The 20,832-nt window shown below is 35.8% G+C and overlaps 1 protein-coding gene across 4 annotated transcripts in view; it reads left to right on the top strand.

Annotated features, from left to right (window-relative positions):
• The first annotated feature begins 319 nt into the window (after positions 1-319).
• Positions 320-20,832, top strand: part of ATOSA (atos homolog A) — a 105,427-nt gene continuing 84,914 nt past the window's right edge. Inside the window, exons 1-2 of one of the 4 annotated variants that reach the window (XM_051980676.1) lie at positions 320-343; positions 10,756-10,868. In XM_051980676.1, coding sequence (XP_051836636.1) covers positions 10,853-10,868 — 16 coding nt within the window. In that variant the 5' untranslated portion in view covers positions 320-343; positions 10,756-10,852. Of the gene's footprint in view, positions 344-9,142; positions 10,373-10,755; positions 10,869-20,832 lie in introns of those variants that run through there. The other 3 variants (XM_051980677.1, XM_051980675.1, XM_051980674.1) reach the window with 3 other exon arrangements.

Genomic DNA, 20,832 nt, shown 5'->3' with positions numbered 1-20,832 from the left:
AAAAAAAAAAAAGAGTCACAAAGGACATCATCTATGATTCTGTATGATTACTTTTTTGTAAGAGCATACATTTGCTTATTCTATGATTTGCTTGATGTGGATACTTGAAAGATCATTGAACATTGTGATTTCTGTGGTTGTAACTATCATGCAATCCATATATAAACTTAACATTTGTGGAAGGCATATTGTTGGAGGAATGGCCTTTAAAAGGCCAAACTTGCTCAGTTTGTTTTGTTTTGTTGAGCAATAAATAGATAACAGGCACAATGGGTAATTTTATACTTTCTTTCTCTTAGGCAATACCGTGAAGATGTGGCCTGGTGTAGAAAATCATGTACAGGTTAGTGACTTTGGCTCAGATCTGTATGGAGAATAATTATAACAATAGCTTTATACAGAGCCTACTATGTGCTAGGCCTTGTGCTGAGTACTTTAGATGGTGCATCTTTGGAGCTCTGAAATTCTAAGTAGTCAGAGGCTAAGCTGCTCAACTGCTTGTGTCCATTTAAAACCTGGCACCCAAAAGGTTGCTTTTAAAATCACATTCCCTTCTGTATAGATTTTTTTTCTCAATAGTATTTTATTTTTCCAAATACATGTAAAGATAGTTATCAACATTCATTTTGGTAGGATTTTGAGTTCCAGATTTTTTCTCCTTCCTCTCAACGTCAAGCAATCTGATATAAATTACACATGTTCAGTATAGATTTCTAATGTTGATTAGGACCAGGGATGATTTCCACCAACCACCACTTTCTTTGTAGTAGTAATTATTGTTGTTGAGTTGTTGTCATTTCAGCTCTGTTTGACTCTTTGTGGCCCCATTTGGGGTCTTGCCAAACATATCAGAGTGGCTTGCTATTTTCTTCTCCAGGTCATTTTATAGACGAGAAAACTGAAGTAAATAGCATTAAGTGACTTTTCTAGGGTCAGACAGTTAGTAAATATCTGATTCTAGATTTTAATTCAGATCTTTCTTCCTCTAGGCTTGGCACTCTAAATTAGCTACCAATTATAGGTAACTATTTAGCACATTAACCCAATGCTTTCAGGTTTCAGGATTCATTTGTCATAACAACTCTGTTAAGTTAGGTTTTGTAGATTATTTCCATTTACCTGAATAGGAAACCACAGCCTTGAGAAGTTAATTCACACAGCTAATGTTATTAACTTCTCCCAAATCAGAGGCAGGATTTAACCCTCAACCTCTGATTCCAAAGCCAATGTCCTTTCACTTACACCTTGAAGCTTCTTTCAAGAAAGATGGAGTTCAATTGCAGGGGTTTTACATTGTCAGTGATGAAAATAGATAAGAGGTGCTGGCAGACCTGTTCTAATTAATGTCAATTTGTTGTCCTCCTTATAGCTTCATTTGCATCTGCTCTCAATATGATCTAGTTTAGCTGGAGTTTGTGCTAAAATTCTCTCAGATCATTTCTCCCTTTCCTTCTTATGCTGTTTTGAGAAGCAATACTTCTCAAAATCTCTTATCATTCCCTCTTCAGAATTCTGCAGTTGTTTGTTCTGTAAATTGCTGTTGTACTTGTCTGCCATACATCTACACTGAACAAAATCAGCCCTTTGCTGGATTAGTCAGTTTTTGGATTAAGGCAACTTTCCACTTCTCTGGAATAATGATGAGAGAGCCTTACAATCAACTCCTTTACATAATTCATTTTCCATTTTTTTTCAGTCAACAGCTTTTTAACATATATGAGATTGGAGTTGTACTGATATCCAATATGGTGTTTTCATCTTCGTCAATCAGCATGCATTTCTTAAATGTTCACAATGTGCCAGGCCTTGTGCTAGGTCATAGAGACAAAGGACAACAGTCTTTCTGCTTTTGAGGAGCTTAGGTTCCATAAGGAAGGCTATAGCTGCATTTTTAAATATACAGTAATTTGGTACCATGGCATTATCATTGCGGAGTTGGGGGGGGAGGGGAGATCCACTCTTTGGATCAAGGAAGGCCATATGTAGGAGACAATGCTTGAACTGAACTTTAAAAGAAAGGAAGGACACTTAGAGGCAGAAGGAAGGAAGGCATTTTAGAAATGGCAGAGATTGTGAATAGAAGCAGAGAGATAGGAAATTGGACTTTATGTGTTAGAATGGACAAAATGGTGAATTTGGCCAAATTGTAGAGTTTATAAAGGGAAGAAGGTACCATCAAACTAAAAAGGTAATCTGTCCGAGGTGGTGTTGGGGAAATTATGACTTAAGAAAATACACGATCTCCTACCCCTTTCTGATTCCTATTCTCAAGTGAGCTCAATTAGTCTGTTTCCAATCCTTCCTCTAAGGCTGACTTCTCCCTCCTCCTCCCATCCCCCAAGTTATTTCTTTTGGTTTTTCTCCTAAAGGAGGAGGAGTATTTCCTTGAACTTTAGGTGAAGAATAAAAGGACTTTTGAGGTACCTCAAACAGATGTTGTGGAAGGAAGCAACTCTCTACTTTCTAGGCCTTCTTCCCCTACCATACTTATTATGGACTCTTTTATTTACCTAAGGAAATCTAGGAGAGTCTGGATTAATAATAATATTATTAGAAGTTAAAGTAATATTTCTAAACTACAGATACAACCATACCATTCTCCTAAATTCCAATCAGTGGGAAGAAGAGTACTGGCTCTGAATTTAGAGCTGGGAGAGTTAGTATGTGCTTTCTTTTTTTTTATTATAGCTTTTTATTTGTGAGATATATGCATGGGCAATTTTTCAGCATTGACCTTGCAAAACCTTCTGTTCCAACTTTTCCCCTCCTTCCCCCCACCCTCTTCCCTAGATGGCAGATAGACCAATACATGTTAAATAATGTTAACGTATATGTTAAATACAATATATGTATACATATCCATAGTTATTTTGCGGCACAAGTGCAGCACAAGAATTAATATGCTTTCAATAAAAGTCTTCTTGATTTGTTTTGAGCCCCTAGCTGATATCCCAACTATTTAGGAGTTGCTTTCTGTCTTTGTTCAGAGCAGACCATAAGCTCCTTCTCTATGTCCTCTTTTAATCCTCCCAAGAACCCACCCATCCACACAATGAAGTATATTTGAGACAAAGAGGCTTGTTTCGAAGACTTGTGGCCTATACAGAAATCAACAATTTTTTTTTTTTTAAGAAATAGGAAGTAAGCTCATGGAGAAAGCTGAGTGCCAAGGAGATGGTGGGGAGATAGGAGTTTCTCCATTGCTGGCCTTTGCACAAAGTCCATCCTCTTTCTATCTAGGCATTTTTGTCAATGTTTAAGAGATCAGCTGCTCCATCAGTGGTTATATCATAGTTACATCAGCGGCTCTGGGAGCCAGCTGCTCTCCCATCCACTCCTATCCATCTCTTCTCTAGCTAGTGGAGAAGTCACATTGTCCCATAGCTGATTGCTCATGCTTACTTCCTTGCTGAGATTCTTTCTCTTCTTCAGAAGGATAAAATGGGGGAACTACCTGTCTTTTTTAGGAACAATCAAAACCTCTAGTTGTTCTTGGATCAGGATATACTGGTGATTTCCTGTGTTACAGGCTTTTGTCTAGCTGTATTCTTCATTCCCTCTATAAAAAGAGGAACTACAGTAATTTGGAGCCAGTTTGTAAAGGGTTTTAAATCCCAGTCAGAGTGGTTTTTGTTTGATTTTGCAGGTCTAGATCTATGGAAGGGATTTCAGAGGTGTCTAATCTAATCCTCTTGTTGTTTTTGAATTATTTCAGTCATGTCTGACTCCCTGAGATCTTATGTAGAGTTTTCTTGGCCAAGATACTAACTGGAGTGGTGTTTGATTTCCATCTCCAACTTATTTTACAGATGAGGAAACTAGGGCAAATTGGGATAAGTGACTTGCCCATGATCACACAGCTAGTAAGTGTCTGAGGTTATAGTTGAACTAAGGTCTTCCTGAATCCAGGCCTGGTGCTCTAACTACTGAATCACTTAGTTGCTTCTCATTTTATAGTTAAGGAATTTTAAGACCCAGATATTATTAATGCATCAGATGTGGAATATAAACCCAGCTCTGAATTCAGAGATAGTACTCTTCCCACTGTTCTAATAGAGAACAACTGGAGTTTAGGAGAATGCTATGGTTGTACCTGTATTGTAGAAATATTATTTTGGCTTTTATATTATGAATTGGAGAAAAAATACAGTACTGAAATACCAGTTAGGAGGCTATTACAATAGTCCAAGTGTGACAGATGAGAAAGGCTGGAAATAAGGTTAATGAAAGAAAGGGGATAGATGTAAGAAATGTTGTAAAAGTGTAAGTCTGATAATTGCTTGAATATGAAGGTAAAGATGATGATGGGGAAGACTCATTTGACTTAATAATCAGTACCTCACTGATACCAAGATAGATATTTCTAGGACTTTATCTTTGGAAAATGGAGCTGAGCTTTTAATCTCCCTCCTAATGCTCTTCCATCCTTTGCAAATCACAAGAAACAATATTAGTTAGACACAATTTAAAAAGATTTCATCTCACTTTACTCAAGCAAAAAAGTTGTATCCTGATATAGTTCAGTGGTCTTTCTACACTTATGTCTAGTGTCTTCTAATTTTGTTGTTAAAATATGATATATGTAGATTGTAGACTTTTAATGGACTTTTAAATTGGCCCCTCTGATTTTGCAATCTTTAGCAGGGGCTGCATACTTCCTTGTTCCTACATTTATAGTGATGTCAGGCCTGGAGTCAAAAGATTTGTGCTTCAGTCACTAGCTTTGTGAGTAAGTCATTTAACCTTATTTGTCTCAGATTCTACATCAGTAAAATAAACTGAGGATCTTTGCTAAGAAAACCCCAAATGGGGTCACCAAAAGTTGGATACAATTGAAAAATAACCACAATGTTTATGTAACTTAATATTTTTTCAAGTTCTTCCTCAAGTTTCTCTGTTTAGAATCATGCTATATTGGAGTTGTCAAAGCCTCTAGAGATTTTATAGATCAAGAATTCTTAACCTGAATTTGTGAAATTTTTTTTTGGTATCTTAATTTTAGTATAATTGATTTCCTTTGTATTCCTGTGTATTTTATTTTATGTACTTAAAAACATTCTGAGAAGGCATCCATGACCTTTAACATAATCTGTTAAAAGAATCCATCACAGTAGTAAGATTAAGAATTAGACCTAAATTTACAGATGAGGAACCTGAAGTCCAAAGAGAAAGTGGTTTGACTTAGCTAAAGATAAACGAAATTATTGAGTCTAGATTCAAGCTTATGTCTTAGACTTTAGATGCATAGTCTCCAAATCCACTGTTATTTGCCTATTATCATGCTTCTTTTTATCTTCTCCAACAATTTCATGGCTATGTTTCAGCTATCCTTGTGGGTTTCTCTTTGTTCATTGTTCACCCACAGTTATTTCAAAATGAGATGACAAGGTATCCCAGGGATTATGGCACTTCTTGTGCCCCTCTCTGTGTAGCAAGAATGTCATTATGGATATAGTTTGGTTCTGTTGGTTGAGTGTTGGTACACCCATGATACCAAGAGTTTAATTAATATTTATAGATGGTCTAAAATGTGATTGGTAGGCCTTTCTGCCATCTTTTTCTTTATCCTATCACTGTGGCAGCAGACAAAGGTTAGAAAAGACTGGGTGTTATTTTGTATTTTTGTTTCTCTCTTGAACTGTCATGGACCAAAAAAAGTGGTCATTTAGCATCATCTTCTGATGAATATCTTTCCTTTTATCCCTATCATCAGTCAATTAACAAACATTTCTTAAACATCTACTATGTGCCAGACATTACGCAGTGGAGATACAGATATTAGAAAATCAGTCTCTGCCTTTGAGGAGCTTATAATCTAATAGAGAAAAGAGGACCCAAAAGAAAGCTGAAGGGTGAGGAAGAGAGGAGAAGGGAAGGAAAGAAAGGAGGGCAGCTTTTAACTTTACCTTACAATCAGAGGAGCATAGGGTGCTGATAGACCAATGAGGTATAAGTAAAAAATTTTTTAAGATGAAGAGGTTCCTGATGAGAGGGTAACATAGGGCATGAAGGGAAAGTAAAATCAAAGAGAGCACTTGGGTAGGAAGTGAAGAAGTAGTTGTCCTGGATGCTCTTCTTAAACTGTTTTTCAAATAACAGATACAATCTGTTGCTGGACTATATTCAAAGTCTTTCCAATTTAAGTACCAGAGCCTTTATTCTACTGGCACCTCTTTCCAAAAGGCAGGCAGCCTCCTCTGCTCCAGTGAGGTATCTTAATAGGACCTTTGAGTATGACACATTTATTAAAGAGATCTCAGGTTTTCACATATTTAGACCATTCCTGACTCTAATACATTTGTATATATGAGGGTGTATGACAGTCCATGTCAGTGCTTCTGTAAAAGAAAGACTCCTTCAGGGACACCTTATTCTCATCATGTACTTAATAGTGATGGGTTGGAAAGAACATTGGAATTAAAGTCAGATCTAGAACTTAGGCTTAGTTCTACCACTAAAGAAAAAAAGGATGACAGAAATGCCTAAGAATTACATTTTTTAGATGATCTATATATATAACGGAACTCTTGGTATCATGGGTGTACCAACACTCAGCTAACATTTATAAGGGCAAGTTATTGGGTATCTCTAGGCATCAGGTTTTTCTGTATCTAAAATCAGATGGTTGAATGAGAGTGCTGAATTTGTAGCCAGAAGAATTGGATCTAAATTCTGGCTCTTCTACTTACTATTACCCATCTGTCATCTAAGCTCTCTGGTTCTTATTGGTTATTTGTAAAATGAAAGGAAATTAGATTAGACTCTAAAATCTTTCCTAACACCTAAGTCTGGTGGTCCTAAATACTTTTTAAATTTCTTTTTAAAATATAATTAATTACAAAGAAAGGCAACATGGTATAATATAAAAGGTCCAGAATTTGGCTGCAGAAAACCTGAGTTTGTATCTCAGCTCTATTACTTAGGGCTTTATGACCTTAACAAATCACTTAATTTCCTAGAAGTGGGAGTTTTGAAGTAGATGATATGTAATCACCCTTCCAAAGCTAAAATCCTATGATTCTATAAATGTCTTTTTTTTTTTTTTACCTTTTTGTCATGCTTAAATAACCTACATTTTAGCATACTTTAAAAATGTTTATTCAGTGTTTTCACTAAATGAAGATTTTCAGTTAAGTCTGTATGTTAGGTCTAAGACAAATGAAAGTACTGAGAAACCACTTATGTCCCCATATAGGTGGTAAATGTGTAGAGGGTGGGAAGCAATAGTTAGTCAATTTGTGGATTATCTATGCCTTTTTTTCTTATCCTTTTAGCTATTTTAATATTGTGAGGACATCCTCTTCTAGAAGGGATAAGAGAAAGGAAAGGAGCTGAGGCAAAAAATTTTCCGCCTCTTAAAGATAGATAGTCTAAAAGGGAAATTAGGTTGAAGCTAAAATTAGGTTTCTAGATTATTTTTAACCATAGTCTTTTTGTCTTCTCTTATGAAAGCTAAATGAGAGGTCAAATCAAAAAGCATTTATTAACCTTCTATTGTGTACTATGCTAAATTCTGGGAATACAAAGAAAGGTAAATATTCCCTACCCTTTAGGAGTTCTCAATCTAATGGGGGAAAAAACATACAATTATGTACAAACAAATACAAATGTTCCAAAAGTCTTAACTGGTGCTAATCATAGTGCAAAGGCACCAGCATTAAGAGGGACCAGGTGATAATAAAAACAACAACAACAACAACAAAAAAACCCATCCCAAATCAAAAAAAAAACCTTAAGTTTTATACATACACTCCATCATATAACATTCAAAGTTCTCATAATCATTGGAATTTAAAATTATGCAGCAATGGAATAGGTACAATGTCAATATTCTATTGAAAAGGGAAAAATTCAGTATTTGGATTATTCTATATTAGTCTAGACAGTTTAAAAATGTGGTTAAGGATTGAAATACCAATTTTTAACACTTTTAAAATGCATTCATCCAGAATTTGTTTGATTATGTTTTTTCATGTATCTTGTAACATATCTTTGATATATAAATATTTCCTGAGGCAAAACCTCTCCCACAAAAAAACTCAACTTCAAGTGATGCCCTGTTACTGTACAATAATAAGGTTCTATTACACGACTACATGATTCTTTTAAAAACCTATTACTTGTGAGACTATAAAGCATTGTAAATCTGAGCTCTATGTTACTTTACAGGTTCACATAAAAAACAAGCTCAAAAGATCTCTTGCCCGTCTTAAACACTTTGGGTTGATACTGCTATCAGCAGCACTTAGGTTGGCTTATTTTTCTTTTTAAAAAATTAGAATGCTTGCTTATCTTGCTTATTCAACTTGCTTTCCACAATGACACAAACACCACAGCACCTGAAATGTCATCACGTCACATTGTTATAGCACCACAACACAATTACATCTCGCCAAGCAATGTAATAACATTGTGTCAAGTGTCATCCTGGCATGACTCAGTGTTTTGGGAGCTGTAAAAATTTATTTTTGGACCAGCGAGTGTCCCGAGAGCCAGGGAGTTTGTCCTATTAAAAAATCATCAGTGATTTAGAGGGAAACTGGTAGGCAGGCTTAGGGGATGGGGAGTGGGGGTGATATAGATTCTCAGCTTGGGTATAAAAGTACCAATACGTGGGCTTGGAGTGCGTTTAAATTGCCTCCTCCTAGGACCCCGCATTCCGCTGGGGCGGAGGAGGAGGGGAGAAGGGTCTCTGCTAAAGTGTTGCGTGAAGGAGGCGGAAACTATAATTATCTGTCGAGTCCAGGAACAGTCTCACTCCAGTACTTCTTCCTATTTATCTATGTCAATATCTGGACAGCAAAGTTCTTGGAGTCCCAGGGCCCTCACGCGCTCCGCGTCCTTAGGCTGAAGGAGCTGAGGGAAGGGCAGGGCAGTCCTGCCGAGCGAGTCGAGGACTACGTGGGCTTCGCATTCCAATCGTTGTGTCCCCTCGCCGAAGCACTAGTCCCCCGCCCCTTTTTTACGCAAGGTAGAGGAGGAGGAGGGGAACCTACGTCGAAACGTTTCCTTAGACCTTCCCCCTTTCCTCCTCTCCGCTTCAGGTAGTCTGTTACCCTGTTGCTCCGTTGCTATAACAACCCGGCGCCGTCCCGGGGGCTCGGTGGTAGCCACTAGGGGAGGAAGTGACGAGGGATGGGTTGGCTGTTGTTGGGACACGTGACTTGGGCTGTGTTTTGACAGGGCAAACAGCGGAGAAAGCCCGAGTGTGAGGGGAGACTTGGAGAGAGCCGAGCGAAAGCTGAGCGTGCGAGAGCTTGTGGGGGTTGGGGGAGTTAGACAAGAAAAACGAGGCGGGCGGACCCCGACTGGGTCCAAAGAGTGACCTAGCCTGACCTATTGAACCGGAGGGCCAGGGCAGGGGAGGAGAACTCGGGAGCCTGAGGCGAGGTGCCGGGGATGGAGGAAGAGGAAACAGGCAGGAAGGAGGAGTGAAGAGGGGAGGAGAGAAGAAAGAGGAGGCGCAGGGGGGCGGGTGAGATTAAGGGAAACCGAGGAGCCGAGGGCTCGTCAGTCTCTGGCCCCCACTGTCCCTAGAGGCAGCCGCGGGGGCCTCCTCCTGACTTTGCTGTGGGCCCCTGCTCCATTTGGAGTCAGCCTTCGGTTTAAAGCGAGTGAGCGTGAGCGAGGCGGGGACAAGGGGGAGGTGGGATGTAACCCGCTGGGCTCCAGGCGCAGAGGCGGAGAGTCCGTCTGTCCGTCTGTCCTTCAGTCCGTCAGTCAGCAGAGGTCGAAGAGGGGGTAGGGAGGAAAAGAGGCAGCGGGCAGCTGGAGCAGAGCGCCATGAGAGCCGCTCTCCTGGAGCGGCAGCGGGGGCCAGCGCTGCGCTCAGTGACTGGGAGCTGAAGGGAAGCTGGGGAGTGAGGCCTGAGGTGGGGGTCTGAGTGGTCAGGCAAGAGCCATCCCCCACACCTCACCCCACCCCGAGAACCGGGGTGTGGAGCGAGCGCCCGGTTGTAGGCACCGGGACCTAAATGAACCTCTGAAATCTGATTTCCGACCAGTGACGGGAGGGGGACCGACTGGACAGAGGGGAAAGAGAGTTGGCCGGAGGTCCACTCGGGCCGGGAGGAGTTTGTTTAGTGAGCTGGGGGGGAGGCGGGGTTGAGAGAAAGTCGAGGATGGCCCTTTCAGATCCTCTCATTGTGTGAAGTAGACTGTGGTTGGCTGGGGGAGGGGGACTGTGGAAGGAAAGGTTGTTCTAGACTGGGGTTACACAAGTGAGGGGGAGAGTGTGTGTGTATATTGGAGAGCTGTTTGTAAGCGGGGGTTGGAGGGCTTGAAGGGGGTTTCCCTTCTGGGAAACAGGTAGAAGACTTGATTCCAGCCATTCCCAGAGGTTTCGGCTCCGGCCAGCGTCGTTTTCCAAGGGGTTAGTTAGCTTGTTGTTTGGGTTTTTTATTATTGTTCTTTCTCTCCCAACTCCCCCCCTTTCTCCTCCTCCCCCCCCCCCCCCCCACTCTACCTTCAAGTTATAAATAGATCTCCCTCTCAGTACAGAAAGGCTGTGTCAATGAAGGACACTTTGGCCGGGGAAGTCTGGGGTGGGGGGGGGAGGGGCACTCGTTGGGGGAGGGGAAGAGGTGGGGAAGGCGGTGCAGAGTTTTGCTTTTTTCAGACTTACCACTGCTGCTGCTGTCACCACAATGAGTGCCAGGAAGAGGCCTAACTGCTAACAATTTTGTTGCAAGATCCATCTTTTTAGTACCAGATTAATTTAATTTTACCTTTCTTCCTCTATTTCCCCCCCCTCAGTTTTAAAATCTAATTAGGAGCTGCTGTATCGATCCTGTTGAAGAAGGAACCCACAAGAGTATCTTATCTAGAATCCTGACTGAGAATTGAAGGGAAAATGAAGCCAGACCGAGGTAAATGATTTATTTAAAAAGGGCTTTTTTTTAAAATCTTAATTTTAGAAGTGTTAACCTCATTTCATGGAAGGCTCTTTATTCCTGTATTAAAAATGTGATTATTGTTTCTGTTTCTGTTACAGCTGAACTCAAGCAAGGCACATACATAGAGCCTTTAGTGAGAGCAATTAGAATCTCAAAGATGAGTGAAACATCTATAAAAACACTTATGAACCTAGTATTTTTAAACTAGGTTTTAAGAGTGCTGCTGGGTGATAAAACATATCAGTCAGGACAGAATGGTCTTAAAGGTTATTTCACTACAATTTAGAATCATTTTCATTTCTCAAAGCTATTGAACTCTGTTAAACCCTTTTAAATAAACAAATCCACCCTTTATTCTGAAGTTATTGAAAAATAGTCTTAAATTTGATAAAGCAGAAAGTTCTTTATCATAGCATTATTACATTATTCTTTTAATTTATACTTTTGATGGTTATTTTTGCATTTCAAAGACAAGCCATGTGAAATTGAGCATAGAGTACAATATTGTTTCCTTAAAACTTTGATACATGAGGAACCTCTGTTGGCATCCCTAGAGTTAAATTTATAACTTCCCTTACAAACTTGTATTTTTAAGAGTTAAGTCAGTGCCTTTCAAGGAACTTAAAGATTAGAAACTCTTTTAACTTTTGAGGTTGATAACAAACCAGTTTTTATAGAATTTAGGCATGTTTGTTTAATTCACAAACATGAGGACTTATCCTGGAAGTGAATTGACTTATTTTAGTTACTTAGTTGCTTGTAAATTTATGATGATATTAATGCTTGGTTGCTAGTGTGTTATGTTTTTAGGTTGTATTGACTTTAAGTTTGATAAATTATCATGATATCAGTTAAAAAGTAGATTTTCCCATTATGTTCTTTTTCCTCCAATCAGAAATTGTATTTTTCATTTTACTATATAATATACATTATATTATTCCAAAAATGTAACATATAGTGAAAACTATAGTTAATAAGATCACTGAAATTGTTTTGTGTTTGGAAATATTTGAATATCAGTGCTTTGTTTGTGAAATCTTAAGAAATAGTTTATTTTTGCTTACCAACTTGTTTTCAGAACACCATATTTACATGTTCAATTACATTAGATTTTGGAAAGGCCAGTAATTGCCCCTTAGATAAATAAGAAAATAAAGTCAGTCAATATTGGCTTTAAACTCATTTTAAAGTGATATTAATTGTAGTAATTTGAAATTCAGTATCTGATTATAATGTGTTTTTTACATATAATATTTTCAGTTTAAGATTACTTATTAATGTTTTCTTGGGAATGTTAATATATTTAGTCCTTTGCATTGTGATAGTTAACTCTTCTTTGATATCTAGCTTTAGAATTTACAGTAAAGAAACATGGAAATTGAATATATGGCATTTTTATTCTATAGAGTCTACCCCTATAGAAGGGTCCTCAAACTACAGCCTGCGGGCCAGATGTGGCAGCTGAGGACGATTATCCCCCTCACCCAGGGCTATGAAGTTTCTTTATTTAAAGGCCCACAAAATAAAGTTTTTGTTTTTTACTATACTCCAGCCTTCCTACAGTCTGAGGGACAGTGAACTGGCCCTCTATTTAAAAAGTTTGAGGACCCCTGCTATAGACAATATTTAAATACATTAATAGATTACAATAAAGCTTCCTTCATCTAGTAGCATCTGCATTGGGGAATGATTTATCATTCATTAGTGACTTTTCCAGATAACTGAATCTTATCAGATTTAAGTACAATTTTGGATTAATTTGATTATAGATACTGACTATACTGATAGATTTCCTGTTTTCTTAGAGTATACTGATTATAATTTAACATTTGATTGATTCCTTGTCATCATTAACACCAATTTTTATGCTCAGTGAGGCATTGGGATATTCAGTGTATTTTGGCTTTATACTAAGTATACTTTATACTGTACTAAGCCTTAGGCATTTTGTATGTGTGTGTGGTTTTACTTTATTAGTTTGTCCATATTGGTTTTTGCTGAATATTGTTGCCAACAAGTTTGCTTCTTTTGACTTTCAACCTTTTATAGCCTGAGAAACAGACACAAGTTTGTTTTAAAAAAAAAAAATGTCTAAAATAAGTAAGTAAAGTTTTGAATAAAAGTCTAAAGATCTCTCTCCTCTGAATAGTAATAAGTTTTTATGTATAGACTTGGCGACAATCTATTTTGGCTACTTGAATGTCCCTCTTACTTTTATTTAATGGTTTTTATTTTTTGTCTTAGTGTTATTGTTTATGGTGATAATTTAACAGCATGAAAATAAATAGACTGAAGTCAACTTGGATTTAGGAAATTAAAAAACAGTTTATTGATCAATAAGAAGAAAAAGTCAAGCTGCTAGTTTACCAACCAGCTATTTCATGTATTTTTAGGCAGTCTGCAGTGTTTGTACTGTGAGGCTAAAACACTGAATCCATGATTTTCTGTGTAGCTGGTCTACAGTAATGACATCAAACTCAAGTAGAAACAAGCCCCTAAAATCTGTGAACCACAGATTGACTTGGAAAACTGTATTATATTGTATTCTATTTTCATTTATTTTGTTACAACTTTGTCTCGTTTGGACTGCACTTAGGTGTGTTGTGAGCCATGGGCCACTTTGTGACCTGCAACCCACAATGAGTTGATGTAGTTTAAATTTTTTTTTTCTCCATTGCACAATTGTCTAGTGGTGAGCCTTTCCAAACACAGTTTTCCTTGAAGGACCAGTCCATCTGTACAGACCATTAAAAAGTTCATATTCAAGGTCTTTCCAGCTTAGTAGGATGTGCCAGAGATTGTCCTTTGTCGGCATAAACTTTGAGTACCCAAGGTCACTGCATCACAATATGATATTAGAGGATATCTTTAATGAATATCAACATTCACATTAAAAACACATCATTAGTAAGACAAACACAAATGTTTTTATATACTATCCAATATAGAACATGTTTTCAAATAATAGGAAGCAATCAAGTGACTTGATTTTATTTCTTATAGATTTATAGGAAGTAACTGGTCATTCATAGCTTTCTGTGCTCTGGCTCTGAATGTTAAAGTAAAAGATATTGCTGAGAAATTATAAAAGCATTAGGATACTTGAACTTTGGATAAAATTATTTTCTATGTAATATTATCTCTATATTGTTTTAGTTTCAATATGTTATTCCATGCAAATGTGGATTTTGATGCAGATCATATCTGGGAATGTTAGATGTTAAGAATGATGGTGATTAAAAGGCCTGGAGCTGTACAGATGTAAAGATTAAGTAAGGAATATGGTTCTGCCATATACTTTAGAGTATATTGGCATACTTTTGTTCCCATTAGTGAATCAATTAGGAAGTATTTATTGAGTACCTCCTCTGTATGTACAGCACAACGTAAAGCTCTCTCTGGTACAACAAATATAAAATATAATCTGTGTGCAAAAACCTTAAAATATTTAATGCCTTACTAATTTCCAATTGAAATATCTGCACAAAAAATGTCTTTATAGAACTAATTTATTTTTCATAGGACTTAATGGTTTTGTCTATAAAAAGGAATATTTTAAAATAGTACAAGATTTATTCTTTCATTTAAAAAGTAAAAATTCAGAAATATCAAATAAGTATGTAGTATAACAATATGGGTAATACATATTTCATGGATTAATTATCATTTAATGTCCACAAAAGATAATGATAGCATATTTATTTTAAACTTTCAGCTTAGGCTTTGTAATAATAATCTCTTACTTTGTTAGAATTATTTTTCTTTGAAAGGATTGGTTAAGCATATCTGCCTCTCAAGTATGAAATATGTAATTCATATGAAATTCAGCAAACAAGTGAAATGTATTAAATGAAAATGAGAATTTCATTTGTAGCCAGTAATCAAGATAAAACTTGGTATAAGCCATTTAACAAATCACTAGGTTATTTGAAATTATACCATAGAGTTGCTAATTGTTTTTCTTTGATACTGATAACAAACCCACTACTTACTCACGAGCTTTTGAGATCAACAGAAATAAGAATTGGAAAATGATGAAGAGAAAGAAAAATTGCATAGTGTTAATATTAGTTAAATTGTCTGTGAAATTTTTTCATAAGATAGAGCAACAGAAATTTTAGAAGACAGAGATAAAGAAAATATAAAGTCAAATCAGGAAAGCTTTTTCATAAATTGACAAATAATTCAATTAACATAATGGATTAATCTCTCCTTTTAGGATCAAAAATTAGGTAGAAAACAGTAAGAATTTAGGCCAAACATTAATTGAAAATTAGAAGTATTTGAAAAATATGACTAGAAAAATTATCTTTTCATATGAGACTTAGGAAATTATTGGGTGGCATGATAGAAAGGAGGTAGTTCAACTACATGAATGTTCACTTTTCTATTCAGTTGTCAAAAATTGACTGTTGGTCTATTATCCATTTGCATTGATGGCTCTTGTTATATAGGCACTGTCAAGTAATCATTGGCTCACTGTATCTTTTGCCATTTAAATATTTAAGAGATTGACAAAGATGGTCCCTGGCTGATGTTTTGACCTGTCATCTAGTAAGAAGAAAGGGATCTAGTACAATGAAAACTGTCATTTCTTTTGAAATGATGAGGAAATAAGATGCTTGGGGAACTGAGGAAAAGATGATAGGAGAATTGAGACTCTTAATGTGCATGTGCATTACTAAAAAAAAAAAAAAAAAACAAGCTTGATTTCTCCTTTGAGAAGAATTCAGGGGTCTGGCCATTGTGACATCAAGGGAAGGGGAGCAAAAATCAAGTATTTAAGAATTAAGTTGTTTACTCTTCTTCCTTTTTCAATCTCTAGTGTCTTATCTAACCATGTATATAGAATATTTTTCCTTTGAATCAAAGATTTATAAAATTTATAATATAAATCATTAAGTTATATGTAGTTTGTTTTTAATATTGACATAGCTTTTGTTTTTGTTTTATTTTTTTAAGGGGGAAAAAAACTGATTTGTAACCTGAAACTAATTATAATCAAGGTAGACTGCAAATTGTTACTAAGTATAAGTAACCTGTGTGTAATTAATGCCTAGTTGTTGCCTTTTCTAATCTCTTACATATTATCTGATTAAAATTTTATCATTCCATTGAGAGATTGAATTGTTAAATAAAAAACTTACTTCCTGCTTAACCAGAAAGCTAACTTAGACAATAGTTGATCATCTTTAACTGTCTTTTAGTAAACTGAGAGAAAAAGAGAGTGGTTGGAAACAGTATTGATTTCTAAAGTTTTTTTTTTTTTTTAATAAAATTAAACAGAATGGTTTCTGTGAAAATAATCCCAAAGAGTGATAAGAGTATTAAAATAAATTTCCTTGAATAATGACTAAAGACACCTAATAATCTCTGAGTAACCAACTGTTTCATTTTTCTTTCCATTTGGGAAATAACTTTTTAAAATTAATAGTTAAAATACTATTGTAAAATAATCCATATATACAGATTTGATATTAAAATTTAATTAGATAAAAGAAAACTTTCTGAAGCCTTACTTCTGCTTTAAAATATTAAAAACTTGCTTACAAATGAAAGAATAACAATAGAAAGAAATAGGTAATAAACTAAATATAATGGTAGACTTAGTAGTCATAGCTTCTATTCTCAGCTTTACCACTAATAATTAGTAACACAATTCAGGCTATAGTAGCTTCTTTGTGCTTTACTATATATATATATATATATATATCTGTAAAATAGAACTAATAAGTGCTTATTAAGCAATATGATTAATCACCAACATTTAAATAGCATGTTAAGATTTACAAAGCATTTTTACACATATTAGGCAGATAGGTTCCTCAATGGTTAGAGCACCAGGCCTGGATTCAGAAAGATCTTAGTTCAGATCCAGTCTCAGACACTTACTAGCTGTGTGTCTCTGGGGAAGAAACTTACTTTGTTTGCCTTAATTTTCTCATCTGTAAAATGAGTTGGAGAAGGAAATGATAAATTACTCCAGTGTCCTTGCCAAGAAACTTCAAAATGGAGTCACAGAGTCAGATAAAACAGAAACAACTGAACAACAAAATTATACATATTGACTCATTTGATCCTCAAATAACTCTGTACGGCATGTAATTTAGTTATCATCCCCAACTCACAAATGAGGCAACCAAATTCATCCTTTGCTGATTCCCCAGTAGAAATCCTGGCTGGGGCAGACAGGCTGGGAGCCAGTATCAAAATAACTTGAAACCTATAGAGAATCTTTGGACTCAGAAGTAGAAAAATTGAAGAAATTGTCAAAAGCAATAACAGCTTAGTTGAGATGACCTACATGACCAAAAATACTTAGTTTCGTTTCTTATACTGACTGAAATTCTGCTAATTAGACTAAAAATATATATTTTTGAAATGCCAGACTTAGCTGTGGGACCCTAGGCAAGTCACTTAACCTCAATTGCCTTGCAAAATAAAAATGTCAGGAATAGAAAAGGTTAAATTAGGTATCAGTTATTTGTTTCTTTGGTGTAAAGTGGTTAAATTTAGTTGCTTTTCTCGATAAGCATCTAGATAAGATAAGCTTGACTGGGAAAATGAGAATTTTGATGGTTAAAGGAAAGGCAATTTGAAGCATTAAATGTGTAATATGAGGAGGGTACCACAGTTCTTAAAGTAGCTTGAGGGAATTGGGGACATGAACATTAAGGAAGAAGGGGGATACAAGAAGGATGTTTTGTCTAATGTTGCATTTGTGTCATGAGTTACTCATTCAGCAGGCATTTATTATATACCTATTTGTTATGTACCTATAGTCTATGCACAGAGCTAGGCTTTGGTTATACAGAGATAAAAATGAAATAGGTCTTGCCCTCAAGGAGCTCATATTGTACAGGGGAATATAATTTACATATAAAAACATGTTCATGATATTCAGTATAAATTAAAGGTAATTTTGGAGGTAAAAGTGTTATCAGTTTTATGAGGATTATAATCAACCCATTCAGAAAACACAGACCACTAGTACTTTGTTGTTAACTTACTAGTTTTGTGAACAGGTCTATGGAACTTTATTATTATTTATAAGATTATTGCTATGGAAAAATATTTTTCTAATTTCAGACAACAGATTTACAAATATTTAGAGCACAATCTTATTTCATTTTGTTCACCTTCATGCCAATGTCCATATCTGTATATAGTCCATTTCCATGTCAAAAATTCACTTTCTCTTGAGTCTCACTTAGAAAAATTCTTGTTTTAAAGGAATTTATTCCTTTTGGTGGATCTGTTGATGGAAGTGTAATTTCCAAACTAAGAGTCCCCAACTCTGAAAAAATAATAGAACTTTCATTTGTTCATGTTAATATATTTTCATCTGACATTCCCTAGGTCTTCCAGTAAGATAATGAAAATAATAAATTTTACTAAAATTCTCAAGGATTTTTCAGGATTTTTATTCATAGTCCCCTAAGCCCTGAGGTAGGTAGAGATATACTTTTCATAAAATCAAAGAAAATATGAATTCTTTATATAGCAAACTTGATTTCATCCAGGAGGGTAGAACAAAGGAGTGAATTTCAATCTATATTCTGTAATATAAGCTGAAGCTGTGTTAGATCATGAAAGGAAATGAAATCTAGACCTCTCCAAAGAATGCTGCTTTCTTCGTGCTCTCTCCTGAAATTTAAATTTGAGTACTGTCTAATTCTGTAGCTAAATTCAACTATTAGAAGGGCAACTTTTCCAGTAATTAGGATACAAAACATTCAAGGTTTTGGAGATTATCCCAGTAATCTGAATTACATGCAAATACTGATATGAAGTTTCCTGGCTTAATAAATAAGCATAGAAGCCTCACTTCCAAAATATAAACTTAATTTTATTTGAGGAAAAATACTATAGGAAATACTGGTTCTGCTCCCCACATATATATATATATATATATATATATATATATATATATCCCCCCATATCTATATCTTTGGGGAATTCAGAAATTTAAATTCCTTCTATTAAATACTATCTAGCAGGGGTCCTCAATCTACGGCCTGCAGGCCAGATGTGGCAGCTGAGGACGATTATCCTCCTCACCCAGGGCTATGAAGTTTCTTTATTTAAAGGCCCACAAAACAAAGTTTTTGTTTTTACTGTAGTCCGGCTCTCCAACAGTCTGAGGGACAGTGAACTGGCCCCCTATTTAAAAAGTTTGAGGACCGCTGCTATAGACAATATAGAATAGAAAGTGGAAGACCCCATCAATGCCAGGCTAACACAAAATTACAGGTTTTAGGAAAATTAGCTACTTAAATTATTTACTTTGTAAGGAGATATTGAATTTGCACATATGCAGTAGATTCTTAGAAATTATAAGTTACAGAATATGTAATTTTAGAGCTTTAAAATGATGCTGAACTAACATTTTTCATCCCTGAATTTTCCAAAATGACAAAATAATGCCAGAGTAATCCTAAAGATTTTTCTGGTGCTTTCCTTGGCTGTTGATTTGGACCCTTTTTTCCTTTTACCTATGACCTTCACCTTGTCCACTCCTCTTTGGTGATGATACTTTGTAGTAAGAAACCATGCTCTTAAAGTAAGACTTCAAAGAAGAAATAATGTGCCCTAACTTCTCTCTCACTTTTTTAGATGAAGAAATAGATTAAATATTGTTCTCCAGGAACAACTGGAACTAGAACCCAGATTTTCTGATTCTCAGACTTAATGTTCTTTTATTATGTCACTGCCTCCTAGAAAATACTGTTGTCCTTAGATGAATGGAATTAGTCTTCTAGCTTTCCGTAGGGAGTCTGAAGGAAAACTGATATTCAGATGAGGGGCTAGCGCTTGTTTTCTTTATCCTTCAGCCCTCTGAAGCCATTTATAGATGACCAAATGGCAGCTTACTCTTCTCAACTGGGAAACTACAGTGAAAGATTGGGGTTTGTTGGATCATGTCTTCAAATGCTTTCTGATTTAAAGAAATGCAGAGAAACTATTGAAAGGAGGAAGTGACTTATACTTAAGTGATATTAAATTGTCTGCTTTTATGTTTTTGAATCATAGTGTGCTCTAAAATTAGTTATTTCATGGTTACTGTGCAAATTAGAACTTTTTAAAAAAAGGTATAAAATTAGTAAGAATGAATTTTGTTGCAACAACACAAAGAAAACACATTTTGTTATAACTTGGAGACTTTGTAACAGAAAATTAAATAAGATTTAACTTGTACAGCATTAAAAGAAGGAATGATAGAAAACATTTGCCCTGATTGAGTTTTTTAAGTTATTTCAGATTTGGAACCAATAGAACATTTGGCTATTTAGCTGAAATTAAGAATGAAATTAAGAGTACACTTATAAATACTACTTTAAAATAGTAATAGCTTTTTAGTTTTCAAAATACATGCAAAGAAAGTTTTCAACATCAACAACATTGCAAACCTTGTGTTCCAATTTTTTTTCCTTCCTTTCCCAATCCCCTCCTCTTCTAAACAACAAGTAATCCAATATAGGTTAAACATGTACAATTCTTCTAAACATAGTTTTGCATTTATCATACTGCACACAAAAAAATCAGATCAAAAGGGGAAAAAAATTAGAAAAAAGCAAGCAAACAACAACAAAGGTGAAAATATTATTTTGTGAGCCACATTCGGTCCCCCATAATCCTCTCTCTGAATGGGGATAGCTCTCTCCATCACAAGACTATTGGAATTGCCCTGAATCACCTCGTTGTTGAAAAAAGTGGAGTCCATCATAGTTGATCATTGTATAATCTTGTTGTTGCTGGGTCCAGTGTTCTCTTGGTTCTACTTACTTCACATAGCATCAGTTTGTATAAGTCTCTCCAGACCTTTCTGAAATCAGTCTGGTGATCATTTCTTATAGAACAATAATATTCCATTAGATTCATATACATACCATAACTTATTCAGCATTCTCATGAATATTACTCTTTATTAAGGCTT

This window comes from Antechinus flavipes, chromosome 2, assembly GCF_016432865.1.
Source record: "Antechinus flavipes isolate AdamAnt ecotype Samford, QLD, Australia chromosome 2, AdamAnt_v2, whole genome shotgun sequence".
In the NCBI taxonomy this organism is placed as follows: Eukaryota; Metazoa; Chordata; class Mammalia; order Dasyuromorphia; family Dasyuridae; genus Antechinus; species Antechinus flavipes.
This window is presented reverse-complemented; position numbering and strand designations above follow the sequence as displayed.